At 39.6% G+C, this 22,370-nt stretch overlaps 1 protein-coding gene across 13 annotated transcripts in view; it reads left to right on the top strand.

The window, feature by feature from the left end:
- LOC110345474 (uncharacterized) overlaps window positions 1-22,370 on the top strand; it is a 793,246-nt gene that overhangs the window by 527,144 nt on the left and 243,732 nt on the right. For all 13 annotated transcript variants that reach the window (XR_015442339.1, XR_015442340.1, XR_015442342.1 and 10 more), the window contains one exon: window positions 6,339-6,401. Coding sequence is in view for 5 of the 13 variants with exons in the window: in XM_087189513.1 (XP_087045639.1) it covers window positions 6,339-6,401 (63 nt within the window). In the remaining 8 variants the exon portion in view is untranslated. The remainder of the gene's footprint in view (window positions 1-6,338; window positions 6,402-22,370) is intronic.

The following is a 22,370-nucleotide window of genomic DNA, read 5'->3' on the forward strand; positions in this document are numbered from 1 at the left end:
TCTCACTGTGTAGCCCACCCTGGGCTCAAACTTGCAGTGAGCCTCCTGCCTCAGCCCCCTGAGTGTTGAGATTCATAGGCATACCCAGCTTGTTCCTTATCTTAAAACTTTATTTCAATTATAATTTTGCTCACAATTCCTATCACCTCTATTATTTCTCTTTTCCTAAAATTTGAGCTGAGAAATTGTTACAGGTATGGCCTATCCATGGGCTTCTTTCCCATGCTAAACTATTAGTACACAATGAAGGAATAACTGGTTGGGTTTTCATTACATTTGGAGCATATGTTTAGATGGTCTGACTTAAAACACAGTCTGTGTGACATCCATGAAATCCAGCTTTGAGGGATGGATGAGGATAGCTCAGAGGGACTTCCCAGACATTTTTCAAAGCTCTGGAAGATATTCATTTGCAATTAAGTTGCAGTTGGCCAACTGGCCATAGCTGTATTGAATGATACAGTTTGGTGTATTGGGTTGGGCATTTAGGGGAACTAAAGAACACCTAAGCATTTGAGAGTTTCTTTCACAGATGTCTGATATGAGCCATCTCTGTCCACCCTCACCCAAGAGTGGTTGATTTTTTACTGAAAACATTTAAACCACTTTAGTGTCAAAGCCAGGTTGCAGGAGAAATTTAAAGAAAGGGACAAGGAAGATTAGTAAATGTGGTCTCTAAGAAGCTAGGACCTCCACAGTCTGAATATAGTGAGGCTGATGCGAATATTCAGATCTGAGCTTAGGTGAACTGTAAGAGAAATTTCTGAAAAGACAGGCAGAGAGACTCTGGAACTAAAATGAATGCTTGGGGCTGGGTCCACACTGATTCTAGAATTGAGGAGGGACTGCATGGCTAATTGTCTTGGCTGCAGTGTCATGCCAAGGATCTGGGATCACATCTGTGTTCAGCAACTTCTTTTCTCAGAATGTTTTTCAGAAACTGTGGAAAGTAAATGCTTAGGCATCTGAGCTGCTGTCAATAACAAATGTATTTTTTCTAAATTCCTGGGAACTGCATTACAATGTTCCTCCCTTTTGTAGATTAAGTGAGTTTTAAAAAATAATGGGTGATACATTTTCAAGAGGTTAGAATTTTGGGAAATCTTCGTAGTGAACCCTGCAGCAATTCCAATGATATTTAGCAACTCTTCTGTTGGTGAGAGACACCACTTGGTTCTGCATTGAGTTGGAGCTTTTGTATATGTGTGAAGTACTAGAGGTCAAACTTAGGGCTTCAGTGGACGTTAAACAGGCACTCTATTACTGAGCTATATCCCTGGCTCAGATGTTGTTGTAAACATCATATATTGGAAACTTCACAAACAGAAGGGACGTGGAGGTAGTAAGAGAGAACACTTGAAAAATCCATTTAGTTTGTATGCACAATTTAAAATTTGTTAAGAATAGTGGAAATGAAAATAACATTTTTAGTAAAGTGATGCTATGACTTTACATAGTAATAATACTCCTAATGATCACCTAGAGTAGATATATTGACATTGATATTTTACTGATGAAAGAGATTAATTGACTAAATGGCCCTGCTGGTAGGTAAGTAAAAATTCAAACCTAAATCTTTTCCTAGTGTTCCTCATATAATGTTATGGCCATCCCTGTGGTGTTTGGTCTTTCCAGTTATTCTTTGTTAAAAATTAACCAGAAAAAATATGCAGAACTATTGATGAGTACAAGAGAAGGGGCACATCCAGCAACTCTTGGGTCCCAACTCACATCTTTTTCTACTTTTGACCCTGATGGTTGTCATGGAAACCACCTACACCATCTATTTCCCCTCTTTTTGGTTCTGGAATTTTCTGATTTTGCAGTGTAGTGTATTTTCAGGCATTCACTTGTCCATTCTTTCCAGTTCACTCTTTTCAGTTCCCAACCATGTCCTGATTCATTTCTGTAAATAAATGACCTACATGCAAGCCTTTATCTCAGGCTCTGCTTTCTAAAAGGAAATCCAAGCTAAGATAAAAGGTTTCTACAAACCTCAGCTTCAAGGCGACTCACTCATTGTAATGGGCAGTTGTTGTCCTGACAGTCACTGTTCATTCTTTATTCTTATGATAGCCAGAGCCTGATTTCCCCTTTTCTAGTTCAGTCCATGTGAGCTAGATTTTGTGATCACTTGATTCTATCCCCTGGGTCTCCATGACCCAGGCTACAGTCTGGGTTTGAGAGTCAACATCAAATGCTCTAAGCCTCCTACCAGGAATAGGACACTTGCTCCTCTGCACAGGGCCTTTAACTAGATAAGCTGAGAGATCTATAGTGCCAATTATAATGCAGCTATGTGGGACTTGAGATTGTGGAAGGAAGACGTAACTGGAGGAAGTGAAGGAGGAAGGTGAGGAGGAGGAGAAAGAGGAAAAGAACAGTAGCAAAGCCCTAATCATATTACCTGAATCTACCGAAGCACTAAGCCATCTTCACCCCTAAGCTTTTAGTTTGTGTAAGTTCATTATTGTCTTTTGGCCAATCTACCTACTTGAAGTGAAAGTATCTCAAGTTTTCTCCAAATCTTTAGGATGTCAAAGTTTAGGCCTTTTCTGGAACTATCAGACATCAGGGCACATCTCATTCCCATCACACTGGTATCCTCCCAACGAGATTAAGGAAAACTACCATGGGAGACAGACTTTCTTTTTCTCCATGCGTATCCATACAATCAGACTGAAATATTATGGGTGAAATAATTTGTGGTGCTGTCCCAATCCTCCTCCTAGAGGAGCAGCAGATTCTTAATATCTTTGCTAATGAGATCATGGAAGCTGTGGCTCATGTGGAATCATTTCTGCCTTGATGAAAGGGGTGGGTAGCTGTGCAGTAATGGCTTCAGTGTGACTCATCTCTGGAGACCTCACGTTGTCTTTCATTTTCTAGAGTTGCTGTTTTGGAGGAATCCTTTCTCTTAGGCCATACTGAGTCTACATTCATAAGCATTATTGAAAGGAGATTGGATAGACCAGGTTCTGTAATTCTACCATATTTTGCACCTTAGATTTCCTCTTCTTGTTCTTATGTCTGTTTTGTTTATCTAAACTTATGGCCTTCTTCTCAAATCTAAACCAGTGCCATCTGAGAACCTGTGCTTTCTGAGGGACAATAACTCAGTCCCAGAAGTTGTAGCAGAGACATACTCTGTGGGAGAGAATGGCTCACCACCCCCACCTCTGCTTATGTTTCTAGATGCCAGTGCATTTCTGACCTACTTAAAGCTGTGCTGCAGATAAAGGCTCCCAGACAAAGGGGTAGGATCTTCTCCAGAGGCCCAAACTATTGAATATGTCAGAGGCAGCCACCTAAATCCTGAGAGCTTGTTTGCCTCAAACTTCACACCATATTATCTCTGCCTCCTTAAATGATCAGTAAACCTATAAGCTCATCTCAATCAATTCTCTATTTTCAAAACTGGTTCTTCATAGCCTGAAGAATTTTGTAGTTTTCTTAGGTATCTGAGGTGTAGAAGTTCAAGAAGAGTGCTCAGTCACTCTGGACAAATAGAAAGGCCCAGGGCAGAGCTGCAGACAGAGATTGTGAACTGAACAGAGGGTTTTGTTTACCACAGCAGGTTTCCTGAGGAATCCAGATCCATGAGTACCCTTCCCATTATGCCCCACTGCCCATTCCATTCTGAGGATGGTCTTTTTCTCTCAGAAAGGACTCATTATGTAACTCTAACACAAGGATTTTAGGTATGTTTACAGAGGGATCCTGTAGCCCAGTCTTAAGCACCAATATATTTATATGTTCCTTTGAGTCATTGTTAGTTTAGACTTAAAGGTGAAGAAGTATGCTGTGGTTAGTTACATAGTTCTTGGAGTAAAGCTCTAGACATAAGTACCCTGCTTTTACCTGTGGTGTGACATCAGTTACAAGTGTATGGAGTCCTGTAAGAGAAGCATAGTGACTACAGCGGAAGGGAGGGAGAGCCTTCTAGCTTGCTGGTGGACCTGTACTGACTCAGCACCTCAGTTCAGTTTTCATGCACACTGGTAAGAGCCCCATATGGAATCAGATTTATCTAGGACTGTCTTAAAACTTTTTTTGTTAGTACATATTTGCATACTTACATAATGCTTACATTCCTTGTGTGGAGTGGTACATGTGCATAACACATTTTAATTCCTTTCTGCATCCCCTTTCCCTTCCCTGCCTCTTCCCTCCCTCCCTCCATCTCTTGATCTCTTTCCCATTTGAGAAAATGCTATCTGTCCACTTCCTATTTCTTATCTTTTATTTTGATTTTTACTTATATTTGGGGGTTCTCATGTAAAAGAAGCCATGAGTATTTAAGCTTGTGTGTCTGATTTATTTCACTTAACTATGATTTCAAGGTGCATCCATTTTCTCACAAATGACTCAAATTTATCCTTCTTTATCAGCACACTGACCTAGAAAGTGGGGCACAGAACAGAATTAAACAAGGAAGTGTAGTGTAGGAGTGTGGGAGCACAGCTCTGGTGGTGTTACCCAGCGTCTTTCATTACCAATCGGGTCTACCCGATATAATGAACTTCTTCTAGGAATACAAATGTCTCCATTGTTGTCTTACATAACCTTAATATTTATCATCACCCCAAAGCAGATGTAGTTTTATTTCCAATGGTGAATACACATTTTGTTTTTGTTTTGCGGCTAACATGTAGAAACAAATGTGCTCTTGTTATTTTGTTTAGCCAAGCAAAGAGTTCATGGAACTAGATTGGATATTTTTATGGCTTAGGAAAAGTTTTGAGTCACTTAGCCATTTAAGAAGTCGAAGAAGCAACATGTAGTGGCAAAAAAAGAAATTTGGAATCAGACAGAACTGGGTTTACATCTGTGCCCTATCTTGACCAACTGTATGTCCTGGCTATTTTACCTAATCTCTATGATGTTCTATCTACTCACTATGAGCAGACAGTAATGTCTCTCTTGTAGGGGTTTTGAGGAGGAAATGATTTAATGTAATATACCTGGCATCACTTCTAAGGTGGAAACTACAATACTCGTGATGTTGTTTTGTTTTATTTGAATAAAAACTATGGCTTGGTCACAGAAAAACTTGTCTTTGTCATCTGTCATAGGTGGTCACATGAAATCATTTTGAAAAAGCAATGGTTGTCAAGGTCAGAGGCATTTGTATTTGGGGTTCCCAAATCCTGGCCATGTGTACGGAATGGGTTAAGAGCCAGGCAGTACAGCAGGAGGTGAGCAAGTGAACCGTAATCTGTATTTCTAGTCACTCTCCATTGGTGGCCCTAGTACCTAAGCTCTGCCTCCTGTCAGATCCCTAGTACCAAAAAGGTTGGGGACCTCTTTGTACTACATAGACAATCATGTAAAAGGAAGTTGTTAGGATACAGATCTAAGCTTAATTGAATTGAGTCTTCCTACAATTCGCATAATGAAGTCCTACTCTTCAGTGTCTCAGGATGTGCCTGTCTTGGGAGAGGCAGTCTTTAAAGAGGAAAAATGAGGCCCAGTGGACAGTTCCTAATCAATATGACTCTATGTTTAAAAGAAGAGGAGATTATGAGCAGATAAGTACAGAAGGAACATCATGCAAAGACACAGGGAGATGACATCCATCTTGCAAGCTCAGGAGATACCAGCTCTAGGAGTTCTGGCCTCCAGAAGTGAGAAAGTGAATGTTTGTTGTTTAAGTCACTCAATCTGTAGTGCTTTGTTAACAGTGGTCCTAGCAAAGCAATACAAATGCCAAGAAGCCCAAAGAATTGGGAGCTTGTAACTTGGGGTAGGTTCATTCCATTTAGATTGAACCACTATTTTTCTTAGAGAAAAAAGAATAAAATGGAACTTGCATGTTTATTCCCTAAACCAGTTACTTTTGTTCATTGCTCAACCACACTTAGAATGTGATATTAAATACAAAAGTCTGAGAAATGAGAACTGAGTTTAACTGAAGTCATTTCAACTTATAAAAACTCAGCCTAATGGGGCAGGGGGGAGAACTTGCCATTAAAATAAATTGCCATTTAAAACCCTTCACATTCAAAGTTTGGATTATAAACAAAACTATAGAAATGTGATTAAATTCTTGAGGTGAGTAGCCAGAAAGATCTGAATTTGATTCTAAATTCTAACATTCATGGATGGTGTGCTTTTGGTCAAGTGGCTTTATCTCTTTAAATTTCTGTTTTCTGATTTTCAAGAGGGGATGCTTTTTGGTTGTTATAAGAATTAATGAGTTGATGACGGATTATTGTATAAATGTAGTCAATATTAGCTGTTATTATTAATGTTAATATTAAAACATGAAATGTTTAAACAATTTACTAACTCACTGCTAAGGAAGAAATGCACTTTTTTATTTTTCTTTCTCCCAGATGCACTCTGGAAGAACTCGTGATCACTTTGTGAGGACCTACATAATGGTCACCAAGTGGCAGGTATGTGATGTGATGTCCATTGCTAGTCACCACGATGGCTGATGTGGAAACTTCTGGGAGTTCTACAGGCTCAAGTAGAATAGAGATGAATTACTTTGCAATGAAATCCCCCTGTTGCTTAAAAGATTGCTAACTAAAGGGGTAGAGATACTTCTTTGGGCCAGGGTAGGCTGTGATTTATTGCAGTGTTCTTTACTGATTATTTGCAACTATATGTGCTTTTCTCTTCTAGGTATCTGTCTATGTAATGCTAGAGGAAATAGGATATGGTTAGTGGCTTATTTTTAGATCTCACATACCTCTTAATTTTGCTTCAGACTCTTATCTTAATTTGAGAACTTCCTTGGTTACCATTGCTACACTAGCTGCCTTTATATTTTATGGTAAACTAGTTGTTCACTGAGGCTGAACAGAATAAAGCATGCAGAGCTAATGGCTAAGAAGTAGATTTCTGCCACAAACTTTAAAGAGGGGTAGTGACTCAGACCCAGCTAGGGCCTCTTAAAGTAAGAATATTTGTTCCCCCTGAAGCTGTGGGGATTAATGCCGTGGATCTGGAGCCCTGCAGTGTGTGCCTCTTGGGACTTCCCAAGGGCATAGCGTGGGCCCCTCAGTCCCCATGGACATGCTTCCTGCCACCTGCTATAGCTGAGCTCCCAGAAAGGAGAGTGAGACAGATCCTGTGGGAGGAGGAGAGAAGATAGCAGAGTGCCCAGGCAACATACACTCATGAAGAAGCCCATGGTACTGCCTTGTAACCCTAGAGAATTTAGCAGGGAGAATGTCCCCTCCACAGCTCCAGCTTGGCACAGAACCTTCCTTAGCCCAGCCAGTCTTTTCTGAGGTGGATCTTGCCTGGATTGCTAAGCTACTTTCTCTAGAGAATTGTTTGAAGTACTTGTAAAGTTTAAAACCATATATCATTGTTTCCTTGCCTTTTCTTATCAGACTGGAGAGCCTCGTATTGATTAATCAAAGTGTTCATGGGGACTTGGGGGCTATTTACAAACCAGAGGGATAAGAAGACACCCTTTTAGGATTGCTGACCAGTGCCTTATTCAAATTTTAAAGACAATAATCTGAAACCTACACACCTCAAGAAGAAGAGAAACCTGGAAAGCAGGAATGCCAAAGGGGAGCTGGGGTGATAGTGGATGGTTAGTGAGGAGCCAGACTGTAAGGAGAGAAGACAGCATGAAAGGCCAGACCTATTTTGAGACAGGTACCCTGAGTCACAGAGTAACAGAGACAGGAGGTGACAGCTGGCCCCTTGGATCCTCAGTGAGCAAGCATCTGGAATATCACTTTGATTTGGTGGAGCTCAGTTTAGGGATGTAGAACCTGAGGGAACTGGGAGAAGAGCAAAAGAGAAAGAATTGTTGGAGATGAGAGGGGCTCAGGAATCAGATCAGAGGAAGATTAAGGAACTAAATATGGAGATCTAGCAGGGGGATGCTAATAGGTTATTGGTTTTTGATATTCTAGAAGGCAAGAATTATTTATGAAAGTTAGTAGTATAATTAGAAGAGTAGAGTGGAAAGTTGGATGGACGTATAGCACAGAAAAATACTCTGGCTAATTGTATAGCTTACACAGCAGGAGTGCCACTTCCCAACGATATCTGGTATGTGTATACATATACCCCATTACTTGAGATATTTGAAAGAAGATTTTCAGTGCTATGGTACTATGAGCTTCTCTGGACCAGAGACCATGGTAGCACAAGATGACCTAATCTAAAGAGCCCCAAGAATAGGACCTATGTGAATATTTTATAATTTCATCTCTTGATCAAAGTGAATTATATCTGTGGTTACCTAACCTTTAAACTTGGCAATAAATATCTACATACAGCTGAAATCCTGGCTTCTAGAACCCAGGGGGTCGCAAATGAACCTCAAAAGGCTCCTGTAAAATGTGTACTTCTTGAAAAGATTTTGATTGGATTCATGTAATCCATTCTGCAATGGGAAAAGGAGTCCTACTGGGACTGAGTGGCAGAGGTAGAGGCCCACCCTCATGCTGAGGAAGCGCTTACCCAAGGTGGGGCCGCAGCCATTCTCTAGCAGAGAACTCATCGATAATTTTGACAAGTGATTCCCAGAGAATACTGTGACATATTTGGCATTTGTTATGGGTTACTGAAGATCCCATTAAATTATTTGAAACCCACAGAAGAAGGTACATGTCCATGCAAGCATGAATTTTGATTCAGACTGAAACAAGCCTTCCTTCATTAATTCCAGTTTCAAAAAAAAAAAAAGTTTGCAACTCAGTTTGGAGGACAGCTGGGAAAAGCCTCTGGACTTGGATCCATACAGGCTCTCACAGAAACAAGGGGCCTGTGAGGGGCCAGACATTTTTGCTGTCTATTTTTATTTATAAATAAGTCCTACCTCCCAGGTGCTAGAAAGCTAACCCAGGCTGACAGATTTCCTTGCTTAGCTGCCTTGGCTCTCGATGACCTGTGTCACTGCTATTAATAGTAAACCCTATATTCTTAAAGAGCTTTCCTGTCGGCTCTACCAGTACCAGGACAAACCTTGGTAGGAAAAATTGAGTTTGGGTTAGTCCAGAGGAGTGGTGGCAAACCTATGGCACATGTGTCACAGTGGGCTATTTGTATCATTGACAGCTCAAAACGTTTGCCATCACTGGTCTAGAGGAAGATTGAAATGATGAAGAAGTGGGAACAGAAAGGCACCAAAGAAGAAAAGTCAGGAATTCCTTGAAGGAAATTAACTTTAATCTGCCTTTGAGACTTTCTTTGATACATTCTTCTAGTGATTGGTTTTAAATATCAGAATTACGGAGCTCAGCAGGAGCTGTGGGTATACAAAGTGGTTCTGATTTACAGATAATCTGGCACCCATGAGAAGAAGACGCCAGAGGTGATCTAGTCAGGAGAACTTCTCTGGCTCCTTTTTAACTCAAGCAAATATAAAACTAGTCCTTTTAAAACAGACTGATATGTGTTTTTTGCTAGGCTCTTCCTTTGGTTTCCAAGTACATTGAATATTTGGGGAGAAATTCCAGTCAATTGTGGTGCTTTTTGCTTTGCTTATTTATCCAACTCTGGCAAGTATAAAGAAAAGCCTGTAGTATTCCCAAAACACTTCACAAATAAAGCCTTTATTATTGGAATTTTGGGGAAATAGAATTTATGCTTAGCTCATCCCCCTTTGGTTTGACCCTTGACGTTGAAACTCTTTCTAAAATGCCTACATTTGCTTTCGTGTCCATGCATAGCAGAATGGGCACAATCTGTCTTGTTCTGATGACTTTAGCAGCTTAAAGCCCCTCAGTTCTACCAATGCTTCATGGTCAGAGGTGAGAGAATAGAATGTTTGAATGGGCCCAAAGCCTGCTTTATCTAACTGTGTTTGTATCCTGAGACACAGGTGAGTTCTTTGTTCAGTTCTGAATGAATATATGCAGCCTCCAGCCCAAATGCTGCTACTCTTCCATGGAGTCGAGAATGAATCCTTTACTTCCATATTACTTCCTCCTAGGAGAGTTACGAAGCCCTGCTCATAAAGACCGGTAGGAAAGCTGTGTCTACAAATAAGACAAAATTCTCAGAAAACTGTTCTCACAATGCATGGCTGGGAGCTGCCTCCCTTTCAGGCCCAAGGCCAGATCCTCTTGAGTTTCTACTCTGACATGCAGGAAACCTGGATGGGCCCACAAAGCACATGGGGACTCCTCATTCCTTCCCAGCATGAGCAGCTGCTGGAGTGTGAATGTATTCATGTATGTGGGGTAGAGGAGTCACGCTGCAGTCTGTCTTGGTGCTCTCTTTGAGATCAAGGAAAAGTACCAGGCTGGAAGACTTAAATAGCCCATCCAAAGACAGTTTTAAAAAGTCTCCTCTCTCTCACCCTTTCCATCCTAGTTGCCAGAGTCATGGAAATGTGGATGGCATGGGAAGGAAAAGAAAATGGTGGCCAGTCAGGATTTCTATTTGCCTTGGCTGCTTTTGCTTGTGACAACCAGGAGAGAGCCCACTGTATCAAAACTTCTGCACAAGCTCCTTCAACTACAGGATATACAGTGCCACATTTATGAAGCCAATGACCAAATAAATTAGAGCTGGGTCAAGGACAAGAGAATTTCATCTAGGGAGCCCTGTGGTTCCTTGCTTGTCACGAATGATGTGTAGAATGAGGTAATGCAACCAAAATTAAGTGAGAGCTGCAGAGTCACTTTCCACACAGCTGGGACTGGGGCTTTTTGATGAGTATATGATTTTTTAAAATGTCCTCGAGCATCCGAAGGCTGGAGTTCTGGAGTCACATTACTTTGCAACCTTATGTCACAGGTCCATCTAGTCTTCAAGGGAGGATGCCTTCTCCAAGGGGGGCTAAACTGACATTGGGAGGTTTGGGAAAGCTTCTCCTTCAATAGTTCCTCCCTTCCCATTTGTGATCTTAGCCTTTTAACCTAGAGAATCAGCATGGTTGCTTTTGGAAGCGTGGAGAATGGAAAATGTATCATTAGAGAGGATAAGAAGTAAAAAAAAATGAAATGGGGCAGTAGGTCCAGAGGGAACTGACTGGCTAAAGCAGAGCTGGCAAAAAGAGAAGCCCTAGAATTCACTTAGATATAGAACTTTTATCTGCCTTAAACTTTTCTTTATTTGAGGCTGTCATGGTCCTCTTTTTTGGGTCATGACTTCCTGAGGATTTAACCTTTGTTCCAGCTATTTAGCCTTGGGTCTCATTTGTAAATGGAGGGGAACATGTTACAAAAAGTATTTTTGAGGATTGACATAATGTCTGTGGTCAAATAATGTCAATTCTCTAATTTCCTCTGGTTTACCTGTCTTCCTTTCCTGCTGACTTTCCTCATTAATATGCTAGTAGATGTTTACCTTGAAGTTCATACAAATCCACTTTTAGAGTGATCCATAGGTCTGCTCTTTTTAAACTTGCTTTACTAATTAGTTTCCTTAGGAGAAAAACATTTTGAAGATTACCAGAGGTATAAAAGTCCCATCGTTTAGGGAATCCTTTAGAGTGGATATAAGGATTGGATTGGAAAAGGGGTAAGAATACAGCTTATCCACCACTGGTAAAAATGGAAAAAGATTCCTACTATCCATTTGTTTTCATTTCTGTTCTGAGCACTAGCAAGATAATGCTTGAAAGAGAAGAAAGATCTGGCATGGAACTGTGTCAGTTTGACATTGGACTTCATTCTGTCTATATTATTTGGGAAACACCCAAGATGAGAAAGTTTTATAAAAAGAGCTATTCCATGGGTGTCTAGTAAAAGCAAATATAAAACTGATGTGGTAGGATTAGCCCTTACCCTGGGTCTCACAGGATCCCTACAGGTGAATGTCTGTTTATGATGTACAGTTGCAAAACGTGGAAGAAGATAATCTGCCATGAAAGCAAATTGGCAGACATACAAAGCAAGTTAGAATTAGACAGTTCCCAGTAATTTAAGTTAGTAGAGCAATTTGGTAGAAGCTATTTCAATAATGTTTTAAATGATTAAAGACATAAAATAGGGAATTTAAAATATAAGAAAATAACAAGCTGTAATAATAATAACACTTGAAAAGAATCTACTAGAACACTCTAGCACTTGTAGAACAGAATGCAATTGAAATGAGAATTAGTGAACTGTAATGTACATCTAAAAATAAATTATCCAAAACCTAACACTGAGAGATAAAGTGAGGGAAACTATGTAAGACAGGTGAAAATTCATGTAAAATAAAATTAAAAGCCAAGAAAGAATAAAATGAAGCAGGAGAAAGGAAATACTTGATGAGATAACAATTAAGAGTTTTCTAAAATTAAAGGGAGATCTAAGTCTTTATATTTGTATATTTATATGCAAATTCTAAGCAGATTAAATTAAAAACATACACTACTAGACATACCAAAATAAAATTTTAGAATTCTACAAAGAAGAAATCTTAGAAATGATCTAAAGTAGCAGTATATTACTTTTTTTTCTGTTCCTAAATTCTTTTATTGGTACATTTTAGGTATACAACACAATTACATTTCTCATTGGGAATTGTACCTTTACATAATGCATCTTGATTCTTATTTTTCCCCATTCCTAGCCCTCCCTTAACCCCCTCCAACCCTCCCTATTTACAAAGACCTTATTTCGATTTTTTCCATTCCTCAGCATTTTTCTTTTCCCTTCTTTCCTTTCCTCTGCCCTTCCCACTACCCCTACCCCTTTGGACCTTTTCTTCCTATTTTGCATTATTGATCATTCATTCTAATCATTGGTACATTTGAGGTATACAATATAAAGACATTCATCATTGGAAATTTCCACCTTTACATAGTCTCTCTTGGTTCTTATTTTTCACTCTTGCTCAGTCCGCCCTTCAAACCCTCCATTCCTCCCTATTTACAAAGATTTTGTTCCTATTTTTCCATTTTCTCATATTAATCCCATTCCCTTCTATCCTTTCCCCTAGCCCTCCCACTTCCTCCCCCTTTGCCTCTTTTCTTCCTATTTTACATTACCTATTATAAATTTAGTCCTTATTTACACTTTCAGTTTCTCACACCAGAGAAACTATTCGGTATTTATACATGTGTGTCCTATTTATTTCACTTAAGAGTATTGCCTCAATGTGCATCCACTTAACTATAAATGTCTCTAATTTCTCATTTTTTATGTCTGAGTAGTACTCCATTTTATAAAAAAACCCACATTTTCTTTATCCAGTCTCCAGTTGATGGGCATTTGGGCTGTTTCCAAGTTTTAGCTATCACAAACTGTGCTGCTATGAACATGGGCACACATATATCACTGTGGTATGATTCTTTTAATTCTTTGGGGAATATCCCCAGCAGTGGAATAGCAGGGTCAAATGGGACATCCAGTCCTAGTTCTTTGAGGTATCTCCATACTGATTTGCACAGTGCTTGCACCAGTCTACACTCCCACCAGCAGTAGAGCAGGGTTCCTCTTTCCCCACAGCCTCACCAGCATTTGTTATTGGTTGATTTCATGATAGCAGCCATTCTTTCTGGAGTGAAGTGGAATCTCAGCATTGTTTTCATGTACATCTCTCGAATGACCAGTGATGTTGAACATTTTTCATGTATTTATTTGCTATTTCTAATTCTTTGTCTGAGAAATGTCTGTTCATTTCAGATGCCCATTTTCGGACTGGGTCTTTAAATTTGGGAGGTCTGATCTTTTTAAGTTCTTTATAGATTCGAGATAGTAGACCTTTGTCTGAGGAAGAGCAGGTGAAGATTTTTTCCCACATTGTGGGTTGTCTCTTCACACTGCTGGTGGTTCCTCTTGCTGTGCAGAAGCTTTTTAATAAGAAAAGATCCCACTTGTTGATTGTTTGTGCTAGTTCATGGGCAACTGAGGTTTTGTTCATAAAATCTTTTCCTACACTGATGTCTTCAAGAGTTCTACCTAACCTCTGTTCCAACTGGTTCAGAATTTCTATTTTAATATTTAGATCTTGAATCCATTTTGATTTTAGTTTAGTGCATGGTGAGAGATACAGGTCTCGTTTTAATCTTTGGCAAATTGAAGCCCAATTTTTCCAGCACCATTTATTAAAGAGGCTATCTTTCCTCCAGTGAGGGTGTTTGTCTCCTTTATTGAAGATGAGATGGCTGAGTGTGTCTGGCATTGTTTGTGCATCTTCTAATCTGTTCCACTGGTCCTCAAGTCGGTTTCTTTGCCAGTACCTATGCTGTTTTTATCACAGTAGCTTTGTAGTATAGTTGCAGGTTGGGGATTGTGATACCCCCTGCCATGTCTCTGTTACCTAGAATTGCTTTTGCTATTCTGTCTCTCTTCTTGTTCCAAATGAATTTCTGGATTGTTTTCTCAAGGTCCATGAAGTATGCTGCTGGGATCTCAATTGGAATTGCATTAAATCTATATAGCAGTTTTGGAAGTATGGCCATTTTCACTCTATTAATCCTTCCTACCCAGGAGCAGGGGATGTCTGCCCATTTTCTGATATCATCTTCAATCTCTCTTTTCAGAGTGCCATAGTTTTCAGAGAAGAGGTCTTTGATTGCTTTGGTTAAGTTGATTCCTAGGTATTTCCGTTTTTTGGATGCTATCATGAAAGGAATTATTTGCCCTATTTCTCTCTCAGTGAGTCTGTCATTGGTGTAGGGGAAAGCTATTGATTTTTGAGGGTTGACCTTGGAACCAGCTACTTGACTGAATTTGGTTATTAAGTCTAGAAGACTTTTGGTGGAGTTCTTGGGGTCTTCTATATACAGTATCATGTCATCTGCAAATAATGACAATTTGACTTCTTCGTTTCCTATCTTTATTCCTTTTATTTCTTTCTCTTGTCTAATTGCCATGGCTCATGTTTCCAGAATTATATTGAACAAGAGTGGTGATAGTGGACATCCTTGTCTTGTTCCTGATTTTAGTGTGAAGGATTTCAGTTTTTGACCATTTAGTATGATATTGGCTGTTGGGTTTTCATAGATGGCTTCTATCAGTTTGAGGTAGAGACCATCTATTCCAATTTTTTGTAGGGCTTTTATCATAAATGCATGTTTTATTTTGTCAAATGCTTTATATGCATCTATGGAGATAATCACAAGGTTTTTGTCCTTGGCTCTATTGATATAGTGTATTACGTTGATTGATTTGCATATATTGAACCATCCCTGCATCCCTGGGATGAATCCCACTTGATCAGGGTGTATGATCTTCTTGATGATCTTCTGCATTCTGTTTGCCATTATTTTATGAAGGATTTTTGCATCTATGTTCATTAGTGAGATTGGCCTATAGTTCTCCTTTTTAGTTGAGTCTTTCTCTGCTTTGGGGATCAAGGTGATGCTTGCTTCCAGGAATGAATTTGGGAGTATTGCTTCCCTTTCAATTTCATTGAAGAGTTTTAGCAGTAGTGGCATTAGTTCCTCTCTAAATGTCTTGTAGAATTCAGCAGTGAAGCCATCAGGACCCAGGCTTTTCTTAGTTGATAAGTTTTTAATTACATTTTCCATTTCATTGGTTGATATTGGGTTGTTCAGAATTTTTAGGTCTTCTTTGTTCAACTTTGGTAATTCATATGTATCTAGGAATCTGTCCATTTCTTCTGTGTTGTCCATCTTATTGGCGTATAGGTTCTGGAAGTAGGTATTGATGATCCTCTGGATTTCTGCTGGGTCTGTTGTAATGTCACCCTTTTCATTCCTAATTGCATGGATTTGGGCCTTTGCTTTCCTTTTCCTGATAATGTTGGCTAAGGGTTTGTCAATTTTGTTGATTCTTTTGAAGAACCAACTCTTGGCTTCATTGATTTTTTGTATCATTCTCTTAGTCTCTATTGCATTGATTTCTCCTCTGATCTTTATAATTTCCTCTCTTGTATGAGCTCTGAGGTTGTCCTGTTCTTCTTTTTCTAGAAGCTTGAGGTTCAGCATCAGGTTGTTTAATTGGGCTTGTTCTGTTTTCCTAATATGTATGTTCACTGCTATGAATTTCCCTTGTAAGACTGCTTTCATTGTGTCCCATAGATTCCAGTATGTTGTATTGTCATTGCATTTAACTGAAGGAACTGTCTGATTTCTTCTTTAATTTCCTCTGTGACCCATTGGTTATTCAGAAGTGTGTTGTTCAATTTCCATGTGTTTATGAAATTTTTTGTTTCTTTTGCTATACATCTCCAATTTCATCTCACTATGGTCTGATAATATACAGGGGATAACTTCAATTCCTTTGCACTTACTTAAACATGTTCTATGTATGAATATGTGGTCTATTTTGGAGAATGACCCATGTGCTGCTGAGAAGAATGTGTATTCTGATTTTGTGAGGTGGAGGAAGACTCTGTAAACATCTGTTAAGTTCATTTGTTCAAGAGTTTGATTGAGTTCTAGTATTTCATTACTTATTTTTAGTCTAGTTGATCTATCTATTTGTGACAGTGGGGTATTGAGGTCCCACACTATAATTGTAGTAGTGCATATATGACTTTTCATGTCTGTTAGCATTTGTTTTATATAGTTGGGTGCACTAGTGTTTGGTGCATAGATATTTATGATTATCATCTCTTCCTCTTGGATTCTTCCCTTTACAAGGATGTAGTGTCCTTCTTCATCTCTCTTAATCAGATCTGCAAAGAACATAGCTACTCCTGCATTTTTTTTGGTTCCTGTCACATGGAGTATTGTTTTCCACCCTTTAACTTTCAGTCTATGAGTTTTCTTTTGAATTAAATGTGGTTCTTGTATGCAGCATATTGTTGGATTTTGCTTCTTGACTCATTCTGCCAGTCTATTTCTTTTGATTGGTGAATTGAGACCATTAACATTGATGGTTATAACTGAAATGTATTGACTTGTCATTGCCATGACCTTTTCTTTTTGTTGGGTTCTCCCCCTTTACATTTAATTTCTTGTCAGGTCAAATGGGTTCATTCTGCTTTGCTTCCTGGGGTTGTGATCCTCAGTGTCTGTTCCTAGGCTATTGTGTAAAATTCTTTGGAGTGCTGGTTTGGTATTCACAAAGTTCCTAAGGTGCTCTTTGTCATGAAAGTATCTTATTTCTCCATCCATTTTGAAAGATAGTTTTTCAGGGTACATCAATCTGTGTTGGAGGCTGTTTTCTTTTAGGGCTTGGAATATGTCACTCCAAGCTCTTCTTGCCTTGATGGTTTGTGTTGAGAAGTCTGCTGTGATTCTGATGGGCTTTCCTTTGTATGTGATTTGTTTCTTTTCTCTAACTGCTTGTAGAACTTTGTTCTTCTGTTGTGTTTCTGGAATCTTAACAATTATATGCCTATGTGTAGATTTTTTTTGATCAAGGCTATTTGGAGTCCTAAATGCCTCACTTATCTGTATGTCAAGTTCTTTTTCCCTCCTTGGGAAGTTTTCTGCCATTACTTCTGCGAAGAATTTTTTATGTCATCTGCACTCTCTCGTGTTTCTTCATTGACTCTGATCAGTCTTATGTTATTCTTCTTTGCATCATCTAGCAACTGCTGGATTGATTTCTCATGTTCCCTTATAATTTTGAAGCAATTTTTCTTGTCCTGGTCATTAATTGCTATTTTATCTTCTATATCTGAATTTTTGTCCTTACATTGGCTCATTCTGCTGTGTAGACTTTCAGTGGAGTTTTTCATGTCCTGGAAATCTATTTGCATCTGTTTTATGGATTCTATTTGTTTCTTATGTTGGGATTCCATCATGTTCCTCAGCTCCTCTCTAGATTTATTAATCATGTCTTGCAGTAGGGGCACAATTTCTCCTGTTATCTGAGAAATTATTTCTGATTTCATTTTCTCCAGATCCCCTTTTGTTGCCAGTTCAGTGGGTCCAGGTGGTTAAGTATCAGAGTGTTCCATCTCATTTCCCTTTGGGGTTGCTGTAGGTGTTCTGGAAGTCTTGTTTTGAGACTTATTTTTGTGTTTTCTCATTTTGACTGGGTGGGTGCTGTTCGTGCCTGCACAGATTACCTTCTCTGAGCTGGGAGAGGAGGGACAGGGGGTGGGAGCAGCAATAGGGATGGTGGCTCAAAAGCCCTTTTCTGTGGGCTGGGAGCAGCAGGAGGGATGCTGGCCAGGAAGCCCCTTCCTCTGGACCAGGAGCAGCGCAATGGCAGATCAGAAGCTCCTGCCTCTGGGCTGTGAGCAGCAGGACTCAGTACCGTGGTCTGGTGGTCCGGTGTCCTCTGCGTCTTTGTAGTGTGGAACCAGGTGGCTGCCTGTCTGTAGCCGTCTGATTTGGCATGTTCTGTGTGTCTCACAACCTCGCCAGGGCGTGCGCAGACCTTCCTCAGCAATATATTACTTTCAAGAACTGACAACAGACTTCAATAACAAAAAGAAGAATATTTTCAAAATACCAAGATAAAAGTTTGTTTATTACATACTCCATCTTAAAAGCTAATATGGCTGAATATAGAATTTTTTCATTGACATGTTAAATCCCAAAGTTGGAGTTAGATGCAAGAAGGGATCATGAACAAATAAATTAGTAAGAATGGAATGAATCTAAATTAGAATTAACTCTCTAAAGACAACAATATTAACAATGGGATGATTTAGAGGAACCAAGACAAGGGAAAATTAAAAGCTGTACAAAAGTAATACACAGCCTGCCCATGCTGGAACCTGTCCCCTCGGACACCAGCAGCCTTGCTGGACCCTGCTGCATGGGCCGTGAGGTATCTGAATCTGCACAGCAGAGGTGTCAAGGGGAACATAAGCGATGGTTAAGAGCCCCAGAAGATAGAGCAGAAGTGAACAACAGAGAGGGCCTCTCTGAGACTCCTCAATGAAAATTGAAGCCTGCTGGGAAAGTTAAGAAAATCTCTTCAATAAAAGCACAGTGGACCATCGTGGTTGGTAAGTTGGTGTGATCAGCACCTCCCATAGAAACCCAGACTCCCTTAGAGGGGAGGACAGCTGGAACCTGCAGTAGAACCTTGCAGAGTTTAATCCTGCAGGAGATCAAGGACCTCAATTTGGACTTTGCAGCCAGAAACCATCTTGAATATCAGTAGACTACAGCTGGCTTGCTCAGATTAATCTACTTAGACCAACACACTGCTGCTCACACTGCCTGCCAGGACAGCAAAGACATATCCTGAGGGAGACGTTTTTGTTTGTTTGTTTTGTTTTACATATATCTTTTTCTTTCTTTTTTTTTCCCTCGCTCTCTCCCTCCCTCCTGGCTCTATATTTCTCTTCCTCTTTGATCCTGTTCCTGTCCCATTTTGAACTGTTTCTCTCTCTCTGTCCTCTCGACTGTCACTATTATAGGAAGGTCAATACAATTTGTAGCTTCCCTATTATTGTCAGTTTGTTCTGTAATTGTCTCTGTTCTTTTGCTGTCTTTTCCTCTTGTCTTCAACAACTGCCACAATTTGCGTGATCTTCCCCTGGCCTCTAGCCTCACCTCTGACCTTTCCCTCTCCATCTATCTCTCTATCCCTCCCTCCCCAACCCCTCCTAAATCCTTATTCCCAAGGGAAAATTTGCCATATTAAAGGGTTTACTTACTACAAACATATATTGGGTTGGCCTCAGAGTTTGATCTAGCTAATGTGGTTAAAGGTACCAAATTAACTGCTACCACAAACTGTCATTTTCTAAGCTGTGTTTGATACTATTGTTGATGCTGATTGTGTCTATTGGGCAAAGGTGTCATGATTGATCTGATCAGTTGTCCTCCCTGGTATACTGGAAATGAGATTGCCTAAGAGGCATTAGAGACTCAGTGCCTAAAAAGTCCAGCTATACCTGAAAGATATCTCTGAGAAGCAAACACTCCATAGGGGCTCTAAACACCAGTAATAAAGATACTCACAATAAGAAATATTGAAGTATCAGTCCAGGAATTAAAGCAAAAACAGCACAAACAACAGAATTAAAAATGAGACGACACCTTGGCAGTACACAAACCCAGACTTCCAGCTCAACAAAGGCAAATTCTGGGGTAGATGAGGTGGAAAAATATGATAATCAACCACTGGACACCCTGAACTGATAGCACAGGAAGTAAGAAAACCAATGAATGAGGCTGTAGAAAAATTCAAGGGAAGTAATTTCCCAGATAACTACAGAGATGGTGAACAGAGTGATAGACATGATTAGAGACTCTAGAACAGAAACAGATAAAAGATAGATGAGCTCAGGATCACACTGGAAGCCATGAATGCCCAGCATAAGAAAGAAATGGAAACCGTGAATGTTGAACATAGGGAAGAAATGGAATCCATGAAACATATTCAAACAGATATTGAGGAGATTAAAAACTCTAATGAAAGTATTCACAGCAGATTGAGTGAATATGAAGATAGAATACCAGATTTAGAAGACAGGATTGTGGTTAGTGACCATGAAAATAGAGATTTCTTAAAAATTGTAAGGGATCATGAGAAATCAATCCAACAGCTGCTAGATGATGCAAAGAAGAATAACATGAGACTCATAGGAGTGCACATAAAAAACAGGAGAAAGTACAATTGACATAAAGAAACTGTTCACAGAAGTAATGGCAGAAAACTTCCCAGACAGAGGTAGAGAATTTGACACACAGATAAAGTGAGGGAGATAGAACTCCAACTAGCCAGGATCTAAAAAGAGCTACACCTAGACATATAATAGTCAAGATCCCAGAAATGCAACAGAAGAACAAAATCCTATAAGCAGTTAGAGAAAAGAAACAAATTGAGTGGGGTGAAGCTCCTTGGCTGCATTCCTGTTCCTGCCCATGGCACAGTGAGGTCCCAGGAGTGGCTTGGAGCACTGCCTTCATCTGGGGCTCCTCTCCTTGGGTCAGGCAAGCAGTGTGAAGCTCCTTGGCTGCATTCCTGTTCCTCCCCATGGCACGGTGAGGTCCCAGGAGTGGCTTGGAGCCCCACCTCCATCTGGCACTCTGCTTAGCCATGAGGGTGCCTGCAAGGCCCAGTTCCATTCCGCTGCCCTCCTCACCTTCCAGCTCTTCTGCTATCTGGTCCCACACTATAGAGGCACAGGGGATTATACTTCACATAGTTAAATGTGAAAGATTAATAACTACTACAAATTGTCATTTTCTAAACTGTGCTTGATGCTATGGTATTGCTGATTGTAACATTTGGCCTAACATGTTGTGATTGATCTAATCAGTTTTCCTTCCTGGTATAAGGAAAATAAAATAGCCTCAGAGTCATTAGAGCCTCAAAAGCTAAACACAAGCCATATCTGGAAGACACCTCTGAAAAGCAGTCATTCCACAAGGGTTTTAAACACAGGCAACAAAGATACCTGCATTAAGCAATTTTGAACTATCAACCCAGGAATTAAACCAAGGACAGTACCAAGAACAAAAATGAGAAGATATTTAAGCAAGGGACCAACACAGGCTTCCACAACACAAAAGGGAAATTCTGGGGGAAGTGAGATGGAAAAATCTGATAATCAACCACCTGGACACCCTGAACTGATAGCACAGTAAGTAACAAAGCAGATACATGAGGCTCTAGAAAAATTAAAAGCAGAAATAATCTTTCAGATAAATACAGAGATGGTGAGTAGGGTGAAAGACATGATTAGAGGCTCTAGAGCAGAAACAGATAAGAAAATAGATGAGATCAGAAACATGCTGGAAGTCATGAATGCCCAGCATAAGAAAGAAATAGAATCCATGAAACAGATTCAAACAGATATTCAAGAGATTAAAAACTCCATTGAAAGCATGCAGAGCAGACTAAGAGAATCTGAAGACAGAATATCAGATATAGAAGACAGGATCACAGTTAAGGACCATAAAAACAGAGATTTCTTAAAGGTAGTAAGGGACTATGAGAAATCAATCCAACAGCTTCTAGATGATGCAAAGAAGAATAACATAAGACTGATAGGAGTCCACAAAAAAAGGGAGAAAGTACAACTGACATAAAAAAACTGTTCACAGAAGTAATAGTAGAAAACTTCCCAGACAGAGGTGGAGAATTGGACACACAGATAAGTGAGGCATATAGAACACCACCCAGCCACATTAAAAAAAATCTACACCTAGACATATAATAGTCAAGATCCCAGAAACCCAACAGAAGAACAAAATTCTACAGGCAGTTAGAGAAAAGAAACAAATCACCTACAAAGGAAAGCCCAACAGAATCATGGCAGATTTCTCAACACAAACCCTGAAATCAAGGAGAGCCTGGAGTGAAGTATTTTAAGCCCTAAAAGAAAATAACTTCCAACCTAGACTGTTGTATCTTGCAAAATTATCTTTCAAAATCGATGGGGAAATTAGATACTTTCACAACAAAGAACACCTGAGAAATTTCATGAACACCAAACCAGCACTCCAAACAATTTTATGCAATATCCTAAAAAAGACAATGAAGGTCACAACTCCATGAGGGCAAACAGGAAGAAGACACCATGCAATATAAGGCGCTAAAGGGAAAGGGGGAAAAATAAGAAAAGAGCCAACAACAATAAAACATCATGGAAAGAATGAGTCAATATCTCTCAATTATAAC

Source organism: Heterocephalus glaber, unplaced genomic scaffold, assembly GCF_053883595.1.
Source record: "Heterocephalus glaber isolate CG9 unplaced genomic scaffold, H.glaber_assembly_v1.0 deba00001543, whole genome shotgun sequence".
NCBI classification, from domain to species: domain Eukaryota; kingdom Metazoa; phylum Chordata; class Mammalia; order Rodentia; family Bathyergidae; genus Heterocephalus; species Heterocephalus glaber.